Source organism: Nanorana parkeri, unplaced genomic scaffold, assembly GCF_000935625.1.
Source record: "Nanorana parkeri isolate BGI_ZX_2015 unplaced genomic scaffold, ASM93562v1 scaffold1933, whole genome shotgun sequence".
Classification (NCBI taxonomy): Eukaryota; Metazoa; Chordata; class Amphibia; order Anura; family Dicroglossidae; genus Nanorana; species Nanorana parkeri.
In genome coordinates, this window is record NW_017308201.1 from 23,503 (window position 1) to 36,138 (window position 12,636).

General features: G+C 43.1%; 1 protein-coding gene across 1 annotated transcript in view; it reads right to left on the reverse strand.

Moving 5' to 3' along the window:
* LOC108800134 (nuclear receptor corepressor 1-like) overlaps positions 1–12,636 on the reverse strand; it is a gene marked incomplete at its 3' end in the record, with an annotated part of 110,377 nt that overhangs the window by 21,799 nt on the left and 75,942 nt on the right. Inside the window, exons 15-16 of the mRNA XM_018572081.1 lie at positions 5,647–5,777; positions 4,371–4,663 (exon numbers count right to left, since the gene is read on the reverse strand). Of these exons, the coding sequence (XP_018427583.1) occupies positions 4,371–4,663; positions 5,647–5,777 (424 nt within the window). The remainder of the gene's footprint in view (positions 1–4,370; positions 4,664–5,646; positions 5,778–12,636) is intronic.

Sequence of the window (12,636 nt, forward strand, 5' to 3'; positions counted from 1 at the left end):
CTTGTCCCAGAAGTCATCTTTCTTATATGCCCATCTACAGCCACAAGAGCAACGTTCAAAACACACGATGAGAGTCTGGAAAGGGGCACATTACCACCCCAGAGTTTAACAAAGTAAAATTGCAATTGTAAAGAACATGGACGGCCGAATTAGAATTGAATTGCCAAAAGTACATTGCAGGAGACAGTAGGAATTTGAAGGAACCCGAACACATGCTGCCATTAAAGTGTATGTTAACCCCAACAATGAACTCCTCTCATTTGCTCCTTTTTGGCCTGCTACATATACCATTGACCAGATAAAACAGAACCTGATCCTGCCAAAAATCTTGCAAGCTGAAAACTTTGTGTTCTCTGCCTTTGCTGCACAGTTCTCAGCTGCCATTTTTCGAGCTGTGTGGACTAGAGAATACCTGCAGCCCGGGTCATAGAAAGTTAAGGTGTTCTGTAGTCCTAACACATCCAGTTCTAGGGTGACAATGCTGCTCCTCCACAAATACAGTAAAGTGAGTTTTCACCTTAGGACATTAAGTTTTTTTACTGGCAGGGTCACCAGACAGGTGAAAACAAAGCCTGAAAAAAAAAAAAAAAAAAAGCTAATGCAGCCACAGAACTCTGAATGATGATGACATCCTCTCAAAGATGGAGAAAGAAAAAAATGTATATATACAAGCTAGAGTGCAAGTTGACCCTCATCTAAAATAGGATTTTACATGGTCTCACCATTTAACACCAAACATCACCAGCAGACTGAACCTTTTCCCAACTGATCTCAATGAGAAGTCGGTCTAATTAAAGCTGGCCAAACAGATTTTGTTTAGGTCATATTACATTAGAGAGCCCGTCACTGGTGAGAGTCCCCGTCGCTGGCAAGAGTCCCCGTCAATGGCGGGGATCACTAAGCGACCACTAACCTTTACTTGCAGTGTTGGTCACTCCCTGGCTGAAAAAGGGAGAAGTCAGTCCATCCCAGGTGAGATTCTGCAGTACTTTGGTCATTAGGGAAAGTGTCTGATGCTGTTGGTGACATGGTCCTTAGATAGAGCATCGTCATTTCCCACCAACCAAGATGTTAAGCCCAGTCTGTTTGGATATTAATTATTTGGTTTAAAGGGGGTAGAATATATGTATGTATTTGGTAAATATAGGATTTTTGCATTCAATGTAAAAGTTTTTTCCTGGGGTCCATAGAGGGACACGGGAAGTCTTTAGCTTTTGGGTTATACGGCTGCCTACAGGAGGGCACTGACAGAGGGAAAGGACCTGTGTCCCTCAATGGACTCCATGAAAAGGATTTTACGTTGTGTACAAAAAGTATCTTTTCTTTCATTAAGGGAAGTCTTCATCCTTGGGGACCATCCACATACAGTCAAACTAAGGGGTGGGCAACACAGCAAACAAACTAACATGCCCAAGAAAACAGGGAACTGGCTGCAGCTCAAAGAGCTGACACTAAAGGACCTTGTGACTGTAGATGGCATCAGATGAGGTTGCAATTGCCATCTGTTAAAGCTTTGAGAACGTGTGAACAGAAGACTAGATGGCAGCCTTGCTAATCTAGGAAACCTGATGCTTAAAAGCCCAAGAGGTGCTCACTGCCCTAGTGTAGTGAACCTTAACTGGAAAGAGGGAGCCCAATCCTTGAGACCATGGAAGACCAGCTTTTGAGCCATCCAGAGATGTGGCATGAGAAGCTGGGGCACCCTTCCTGGGATGACAAAAAGATCTGTCTTCTTAAAAATCAGTGGCTGAAAGATAGACTCACAAAATACAAAAGGGCAGAATCCTTGACAGTACTAGTGCTGAGAGCAAAACACTGGTCTAGGGCGAGCTGCAGGAAGGAGGGGATTTGTCCTATGTAGAAACCTCTAAGGAGGAAGCATAGAGACTCACACAAAGTGAATTATGCCTTCCTTGCCCAATAACAGACCTCGTGGGACATAGCCTTCCAAGTTTTTAGCATCATAACAATAACAGATTAAGAGATGGCCCTGTCCCTCAAAACCTGGGCTTCAACAGCCATGCCATTAAACTCAGCGACTGTGATACAGTCCATCGTGATCTGCGAAGCAGACGAGGAAGTAGTAAGGCATAGATCAGGGTGCACTGATCCGACAGAGGCACCAGAGCCATCCACTGCTTCCATTAGAGGATCCCTGCACGTAGAGACAAAAGTTACTCGTCCAGTTTGCATCTGAGCCTGGAGGCCAAGAGCTCCACATCTGGTGTCCTCCACCTGTGACACAGGTCCAGAAAAACACACACACACACACACACACACACACACACACACACACAATGTGTGGCCAGCTAAAAGACAGATTGATCATTGAGACAATCGATCAGTAAGATATCTACAGACCCTTTTCCTCATGGCAAATCAGCCAGAATCTTCTTTCTGACTGGGGCACCACCATCATCATAACGAGCACTATGACAACAACCATCTTTTTATGGTGCAAAGGGAACACCACTGAAGCATGTCTGATACTTGCATGTGCTTGTTATACATACAGTAAATCTTCAAGTGACCCTGCCAAGTAAACCTGGATGGAAAACCTAACTGTGTGATGAGGTCGAATAAAAAGTATGTAGCACATTAGATTAATAGGTAAAACATCTCACAATTAAAAAGAAGGCTTCAAACAAATATGCTCTGCTTTGGGAAGATGGTTATTAAGGGAAAGCAATAGAAAAGTTTTACTTACCTCCGATCAAACAGAAAAGGTACTTGACAGGTAGTGTGTATTTACTGTCCACATTTTCAGAGAGCAGGTTACAGTGAGAATGTTCAACACAACAGAGCTTCATATGAAATCACTAACAAATGACACCCAAATCCTTCCAATACCATGCTGCTAATTAGCCATCAGCAGATTCAGTATGACAGCACACCATGTAATAGAATTACACACAATGCTACATGTAAAAAATGCAAACAACCTCAGTCTTTACTTACTAATCACACATACAAGATATATCTAATCAATATCTGTGTCTAATCTGAATACAGAGGGCTAATCTATAAAATTAATGGAATGGAAAATACCAGACTACAAAATGTCATCAGAATATGCTAATTTTCATACAAGTCGCAAAAGGCTTCCCAAAAAGTGCCACAAATATGAAAAAGGCTTCATGAACCAGAATGTAAAAGATTTTGTAATAACATATGCAAATGATATGTTATAATTTCAGATCATCAGAGCAGACATTGTTTTCAACTATAGTGTCATATCAAAGACCTCCTTGTCTGCCAAGTCTTGGAAGAGGATCTCCAAGTGCCATTAAAGCATACTTTTACCTGGAGCAACAGGATGCAGAGCAGTTAGATAAAGGTCACACAAGCGACATAGTGAAAAGTTTGTGGAAATGTGACCATCACACCTATACTAGCTCTTTGGACATCCAATTCATTCCAAAGATTTTCCAATAAGGTTGAGGTAAGAGCTCAGACTGCTTGAATTCCTCCACACCAAACCCTTCAAACCAGGTCTTTATGGAGCTAGTAGGCAGCGCACAATTGTTTTGAAAAATGCATTAAACAGTTGACTAGAAACACCTGAGCTCAATTTGAGGGGTTCCACATACTTTTGGCCATAGTGTGCATAACAACTGCAGTACAGGTGTGAGCCATATGGGCCTTGCACAAAAAACAGAGCTATTGCTAAATTACCTTAAAGGAGAACTATGGGGTGAGTGAATTACACTCATCCCCATAGTTAGAGCCGTCACACTTCTGCTCTATTGATCGGGAAGTGAGCAATAAGCATACCGCTGCTCACTGATAATCTCCCTGCAGACAGTGGTTAGTCAGTCACCGCTCCCTACAGGGATTCCCCTCTCCGATCCGCCAGTGCTGACTGGAGGGACGAACGGGGCAGGCATAGCTGGCTCTACCTCTAGATAGGCAGAGCCCGCTGTCAATCAAATCAGCCATGGGGTGGATCTCGACAGTATTATTGGGATCCGTCTTGGCTGCGGCTCTCTATAGCTTGCTATATACTGAGTTTTGGGTACGGGAGGATGTATATGTCCTCCCGTGATCCTAAAGAGAACTATGGGGGTAAAAAAAAAAAAAAAAAGAAGGTTACCCCATAGTTCTCCTTTAACAGAACATGGAGATTTTAGCAGTAGGATGAGCGACTAGCTCCCAGGGTGTCTTTTACATGTCAAACATGCACTCAAACAGTCAAGAATAGGTAGAATAAGAGCATAACTCCTTCCTGTATCTAAACGGGAAGAATAAAGGATAGAAGCTCTGCTTAAGGCATAAATCAGTTATTTTTTTATGATGGCTACAAACATGCAAGACTATTTCAACTTAATATTCAAAATAGACACTCGTGATTTGGTCACAATTTTACTCACTTTGCTCCTGTGCAGATGCAGGCGCAGGAGCTGGAGGTTCTTCTGGCTCAGCTGCCACAGGAGTAGGAGGAGCCGGGGGAGGAGGAGGAGGTGGTGCAGCAGTGGTAGAAGAAGAAGAAGAAGTCGCTGAGGTACCTCCTGCATTAGAAGCAGCTGCCTCATTTGCCATTGATCTTGTAATTCGACCCTTCCGACGACCTTGACTATTTGCAGTTTTGCGTCCCTTGGGAGTAGATTGCTCCCTTTCCTCCAGCTCTTCTGCCACAGCGTCCATTTTGTCTTTGGTGTTCTCCCTGCAATTATTCAGAGGCACAAAATAAAATAAATCGCACATCTGCATCTCATTCCTACAAGGCAACCTGGATGCCATTTAGGGCCCTTTCACACCTACTTGCATTGGGGTAACATGTACCGCAATGCACCATTAAAGCTTGTTTCAACCCTGAAATACCCTCGTACACATTTGTGTAATAACTTAATTATTCAAGTGTGTTTGGCCTAATCAAGAGAATCTCATTCAGTCTTTCAAAGTGCACCAAAAATAAGAAACTAACTTTCAGTTTACCTGGATTTAGAGAGACGTGTAAATGTGATCAACCTAAAGAAAATTATGAATGTTAATTAAGAATTTGTACATGCATAGTTACATAGTTTCTAGGTGTCTTATCCAGAACCTATCTTTTCAGCAAGGGTAGAGACTAAGCGCATGATACAACAGTCACAAGAATTAACTCTATACGATTCTGACCGCCCCATCCACACTTACTTCAGTGGCTGAACCTGCTTTCCAAATCAACTGTTAGCTAAATGTATATTATATCCATCATAAAAGAAGAATACAGGAAGCAAATTTTAGTTTTCCCCTTAGTTTGAACTCGATACAAAGTGTGCATGGAAAGTAAAGGGAAAAAAGAATAGATTTGGATGTTAGAACTGCTACAGGATAGCTGGCACATTATCCCATAGTAATGTAGGTGGTGGGCAGGTTTATAACAACATCTTTCCTCTTCCTTTCAGCCCACAGTGTACAGGAATATACACAATATGCACTGTGCCCCTAGAGGCCAAAGGACTGAGTGCCTGACCAAAAAGGCATACATGGCAACTGCATAGCTGTCAATTCACGCAGGAAAAGGGTCCTTTCCTGGGGGTCTCCTGGTGGTTAAAGCACATCTTTCAAGTCTCTGCGAGAAGATCTGCATCTACAGGCTTCACTAGAAAGGAGGTTATGTCCCCAAAGGGGGAGGGGGGGTTAGTGCAAGGAAGTTCTGGTTACCTAAACTCCTCTTTAGTTTCTTTCTCCTCCTCATCCCTTCGTTCTTCTTCCTTTTTCTCATTTTTTTCTGCTTTCTCCTCCTCTATTTTGTCAATTTCCTTTTCTTCTTGGGATGGCCGTGAAATCTGTTGCTGCAGACAAAAAGAAAATTACATGCAACAGCCACAAGACAACATTGTTTCTAAACTTTGTCTGAAGACTAATAATAAATTAGGCTCTCCAAGATTCCTCAATTAAAACATACTCCACCATTACAACCACTCGCTCTGCAGCTTCCTGTGTCACTTCAGCACCTCCAGTCTGCTCATCACTGAGCAATGAATACACAGCTTCCAAAAAGGAGATAACACAAGAAGCACCACAGCAAGGTAATGAAACACCTGACAGGACGCATGCTAATCATTGCCTGTTATAAACAGCCACTGTACATAAGCTAATTAATGCAGAAGCGTTTTTGCCAATATTCATGGAAGAAATGAAAAGATATATGAGAATGACGAGTGCATACGTTACATTCTTTTACAAATCAGGAAATATAAGACATTGTGAAACCCTTCCAATATACATTTTGGTATGCTACAGAAGACTTGCAGGATACGTTGGGTAGGTTGTTTTATAGAGGGTCGCCAACTATGAACTTGCCTTTCCTAACTCACTGGCATTCAAAAGGTGTATGCTTTGTAGTTCCAAGAAATCTCCACAGTGGAGATATAGGTAACCACGTCAGTCACTGGGTGTTCTATGAAGGGTTTCTAGTGTCCTACTACGGTAGGATGGTACATGTGTACTTGAAATTATTGGATGCCGCTAGATTTTGTTTTCATTATTATGTATTAACAACATGGTTTCTGGTTGTGATTGTTTTCCTCACCAATGTCTAACTGAAACAAGTTATTTTTTTTTCTCTCTTTGGTCCAAAGGGCATTAGTATCACTTCACAATTGTAACATAGTTCAACATGTTCCTCTTGTTTTTCTGGCTTGAACCTTTAATTTTATCTTACTTTTCTTTTGATAGGTGTATAACGTGTCTTTTTATGTAACACTATATAATAAAATCATGTGAAAATAGGTTGTGTGTTGGGGGTGTGAGTACTTCCTTTGCAATAACCCATAGTCTGGGTTCTTCTAGTTCTTCTTCCTAGTCTGTCATTCTCCGATCACTACTAGGCTGAATGAATTCAAACGTTTATATATATCTCTGAGCACTTCTGGGTTCAGAGCCGTTAAATCACGGTTGCAGTGGACAGCTAAGCAGTAGACTGGGCACTATGTAACCAAATCTTCTCTGGCTGGGGGAAGAGGAGGAGACATTGGATGTCTAGTACACACCTAATGCCTCCATAAGTAGTACCAGTCACTCCCTATGTACCATCACATTGGGGTCAGACAAGTCCCCTTGTGATGCTAATGAAATTAAAAGTAATAAATATTATACAATATAAGAAATATATAAATAGATGTCCTCCCCCATCCACACCAAAATACAATTAGGGGAAGGCATCAAACATGGGGCAGACAGAATCTGGAGCAGTTGCCCATAGCAATCAATCAGCTTCTCTCTTTCATTTTCAAAGCTTACCTAAACAAACTGTATATAGAAGCTGATCGATTACTTTGGGCAACTCCTCCAGATTCTGTGCTCCAGTTTTGATAAATACCTGCCATTGAGGGGAATTTATCAAAACTGGGGCACACAGAACCTGGAGTAGCTCCCCATGGCAATCGATCAGCTTCTCTCTTTAATTTGCAAAGCTTAAGTGAACAAACTGAAGAGAGAAGCTGGTTGCCCTGGGAACTTGCTCCAGATTCTGCCTGATCCAGTTTTGAGCTCCCTCCAGTATTTTAAATGAAAAGAGATATTATAAACACTTGTGCAAGGTTTGTTTCTTGGTGATGTATTTTTTGGGGGGAGACCGGACTACTTATCCATCCCAAAAAGCTTAAAGAAATATCTAGGGAGAACAATGAAGGTCATAGAAAAAAAAAAAAAACAACTATTGCCAGAAAAGTCCAATGTATTTGGGTGTATTTTCACATAACACATATTTGCAGCTATTTGATGCAATAATCTTTTTTTCTGGGTATACTGGTCCTTTAGAATAACCAGGAAGAACTTCTCCGGTCTGGGGGACTGAAATGAAAACCATTCAGCGACTGTGCTGAAGCAGAACAAGGTCAGACACAACATACAGAACAGGAAATTGCCTACAACTTCCAGCAGATGGCAACAGTATACTACATCCAAAACTCAGCTGTCACACACAGAATACCTGCCACCTAACAGACCACGTCAACAATGCTCTAGTGCTTTAACCTATACTACCGGAACTGCCAAACCAAGCAGTAATGTTTGGCAAAGAGACCTTAAACAGCATGTTCATGACTGGAAAATGTTGGGTTCCTCAAATCTCATTTGAAAACACAAGAAAAGAAAGTGAAGGAAGCCGACAAATCTAGCCCACACTAGACAGGCTAGTTTACCATATGACTCATTCAATATTTCATGCCAACTCCAGATGGGAGATTATGTTACTGAGCGCAAAGCGGAGAACTTAGGGGAACAAGCGGCAAAATACATTTGCATTGCATAACCTTGAATCCGAGCAGGCACCTGTAATTGTGGAGCTGGAAAGGAATTCTTCACACACAGCGGCATGGTGATGCAACCCAGATCTGGCAGGAGAAAAAAGGTCACTTCACACATCATCCACCCAACACACCACGTGAACGAATCTCTGACAGGGAAGTCTGCCGCAAGCCAAGTTCCTAACATAAACAGAAGCAGAGTACAACACACAATACCAGGACAACAGGCTGAATACTGGGCCTTCCACTAGCAAGTGCATTGGAGAAAATTCCCAAATGACATTTACTGAAGCAGCAGCAAACTAGTGCCTTCATTTCACAATTGAGAACAAAAACTAGCACACATTTGCCGAGAAACACTACTGGAACCCTCACTAAATAGACTCTGCATCGCCTGGAAAGAGAGATCATACAGGGAATGGCTGCTTTAGGTTGTGCACAAGTAATCAAATGTCACACAGTTTATCCTGCAATTAGCTAGGGACCATTCACACCTCTGAAGTTTTCACATGATGCCATTCATCCATTACAAGTATTTATATAGTGCCATAATTTAACGCAGCGCTTAGCAAACTGTACATTGGCATCAGTCCCTGCCCTTAAAAGGAGAAATATGAGGCGAGTGATTTCCACTCATTCTCATAGTTAGAGCCGACCCGTGACAAAGGAGCTGTCACAGGTCGGCTCTATTGATCGGGAAACATACCGCTTATCCGCTCACTTCCTGATCATCTCCCTGCAGTGACCGGCAGTCACCGTTCTCCGCAGGGATTCCCCCTTCCCATCTCCAATCCTCCAGCGCTGAGTGGAGGAACGAACAGGGGATGGGGCCGGCACAGCCTCTAGATAGGCAGAGCCAGCTGTCACTTACACAGCTGGGTGGATCTAGACACTATTGTCGGGATCCGTCACAGCTGTGGGGCTCTTACTATATCGTGAGCAATGGTCTGCTATATACTGAGCTTTGGGTCACGGGAGGAGGTTTCATCGATCCGTTCATCGATCCCCTCCCCGTTCTATGGGACCGGGAGCGATGCAGATTGCATCACTTCCGGTCCCTGGGCTGTCAGTTCTGGGCTCCTGCAGCCCAGCTATAAGCTATTGAAGTGCGATCTGCACTTCAATAGCTTATTTCCAGTGTAAAGGTGACACTGAGGGTCTTTTGGACCCCCAGCATCACCTTAAAGAGGACCTGTCACCACCATCTGCTATTACATGGGGGGGCTTGCAAGCCCCCCCATGTGATAGCAGTCAAAGTAAAGTAAAAAAAAAAAAAAAAACAGTTTTTAAAATTAAAATGAAATAAAATAAATCTAATAATAATAAAAAAAAAATTTTAAAAGTACCCCGCCCCCGCGAGCACGCGCGTCGCCACGTAAACACGCGTCGGGTGCGCCTACGCATGAAAACGACGAACGCGCTACACATGTTGGGTATCGCCGCGCACGCCGGAGTGAGAGCAATAATTCTAGGGCCAGTATTTTGGGGTATCTCTAAATTGATGACCTGTGGGGGCTTTTAAAGTGTCTTTTATTGACTTTTTGGGGTACTGCAGTTTTTCGCCGTTTCACGGTCGCACGCAATCTGTAAACTGGGCATGTTGGGTATCGTTTTACTCGTTGTAACCTCATCTTTTATATTTCATTAAAAAAATGGGTAATTTGTTGTGTTTTGGGGCATTTAATTAAATTTGTCACAAAATTTTGGGGTTTAATAAGGAGTTGCGCTAATATTGCGCAACATAAAAATTTTCAACTACCACCATTTTATTCTATAGGGTCTTGGCATTCAGAAAATATATAATGTTGGGGGGTTTTACGTAATTTTCAGGCCTAAAATGTGGAATATAACATGGGTGCAAAAAATGAAAAAAGGGCCTCAGTCATGAAGGTGTTAAGGAGCTTACCATCTAAGGTCATTACCCTACATGCATATATAATAGGTTAATGTGCTCCTATCTAAATTTGCCCTAACAGTATGTCTTTCGAGTGTGGAAGGATACCAGAACACTCATAGGAAACCCACGCTAGCAACAAGGAGAACATGCAAACTCCATGGCGATTGAGTCCTGGTGAGGTTTCAAACCAATGATCCTGCTGCTGCAAGGCAGATGTGTTAAAGAAGAACTATGAGGTGAGTGCTTTTCACTCACCTCATAGTTCTAGCCGACCTGTGACAATGAGACTGTCACAGGTCGGCTTAGTAGATCGGGGAGGTGAGCGAACACATACCGCTCACCTCTCGATCCTGTCACGGCTCTGTGCCGTGACAGGGGAGGGGCTGGATTCCCCCCTCCCCGTTCCGATAGCGCTGACTGGCGGAATGGACGGGGGCGGGTACAGCTGGCTCTGCCTCTAGATAGGCAGAGCCAGCTGTTAGTCACGCAGCTGGGCGGATCCAGACATAATTGTCGGGATCCGTTTCAGCGTCTCAGTATACCGCGAGCAGCAGCTCACGGTATACTGCGGCGTCTCAGTATACCGCGAGCTACAGCTCGCGGTATACTGAGCCTAGGGTGACGGGAGGACGCTAGTTTGTGTCCTCCCGTTACCCTAAGGAGAACTATGGGGAAAAGCCTTAACCCCATAGTTCTGCTTTAACCACAGAGTCACTGTGCTCTATTGGAGATGTGTTTGCTAGGAACCATACTAAACATGAATTTTGAAAAACGTGCGGTTGAGAATTGTTCCTTAAACAGACCCTGTCACCTGACCATTCATTTAAGAAATAATCTTTCATAAGGCTAGATGTGCATTGAATGTATTTTATTAAGCTCTGGATAGGACGTCAGCAGTTCCAGCAGACTACGCCGTCACTCAACTCTCTAGTTTTTACCATCACTTCTACCTTGACAGCTACATAAAATGTTAGGTAGGGAGGTGAGGGGCAGAGAAGCTGGGCCAGCACAGACTTATAAGGGATTCCTAGAAGAGAAGGCTATGACTTGCAAGGAGGAAGGGGCTGCACTAGGGATCAGACTCTCCGGACGTAGCCATATTTTCTAGCAAGTTCAAATGCACATGGCAATTAATAAAAATTATGAAAAGGAAATCACTGCAAAAATCATTTACAAAACTTGATTTTACTTGCAATTTGTAGGTTGGTGACAGGGTCCCTTTAAAGTCATTCAGTCATGGCACCTATCTCTGTCCATATTCTGACCTATCCCACAATTGTAGTGTGAGCTATAAAATTATATATGGTATGTATATGTTCCTATTTTAATCTAAGCACACGGGAACTAGCACAGTTATATTCCCCATATTTTGCTATGCCATCTGATGTGCATAGTGTGACGGTGGAAAAAAACGAAAATGGATTTCTTTCATAAGAAAGTCTGTACAATTACAGCAAGCACTGAAAATTCAGATACCTGCACCATTTCTATGCGCATCCAAATTGGCCCATAAAGCCCATACATAATTTCAGAGAAAACAAAAATGAACATAAAAAAAAAACAAAAACACACCATAAAACATTAGAATACTTTGTTGTCCTATTGCCGTGTCCTCGGATCTTCTTTGTTCAAGAGCTGCAGTCATCCAGCAGGATGTTAACTTTCATTACTATGTTGTGTATGGAATACCAGTGTCCCACACTGCTGGCTGTAGCCCCCTATTTCACTGTGGTATCCTGCAGTGATGTAGGGGTGGCAGAAGGAACCACAGCATGTGGCTGGGTGCACAGCCATTCAACAGACTTCTGGGAGTGTCAGCGTGAAGGTTCTGCCAGAGTCTGCGGCTCTTGAAAAGAGAAAAGCTCTGAGGAAGCTCTGAGGAATGGGTAACGGAACAGGTGAGTATTAGAACTATTGTTTTTCAGGTTTTGCCAATTTCTAAAAAAACAACAGGGACGCTTAAAGTGGTTCCCATTGCCCTTAACATCACGCATATATTTGAGATATTGGGGTGGGGAATCACAACTTTAGGAGAAGTTGACCCTCTTGTCAAGCATGCAATATTTAAGCAGGTAAGGATGGGTGCAGCAACAGGAGCTCTGCCTATTCTTCTGTATATAACCCGTGCTGGCACTCAGGAAAGAATAGGGGAGAAGAGGGAGAGGGCATAGGCAAGCATTTACATACTGTCAGGCCCAAGACTTCTCCCTTACCATAAGAAAAGAATGTCAAATGTTAATCTAATGATGATTTCAGAATTTCAACTTAAAGACATATCCAGTTTTCGACAATGAAAGTTGCCCTTTAACTGCCTCCGGGCCGGCCGTAGTAAAAAAACGGCCGGCCAGGTGCTCTCTAGATCTGAGCGGGCGTCTTTAGACGTCTGCTCAGACACGCCCCCTTGCGCGCGCCGCCGGGTGCGTGCGAGCGGGAAATGGCCGCAATTTAAAAACGGGCAGCGATGCCCGTTAATATACATGCGATCGCTTGTATTTAGCGACGATC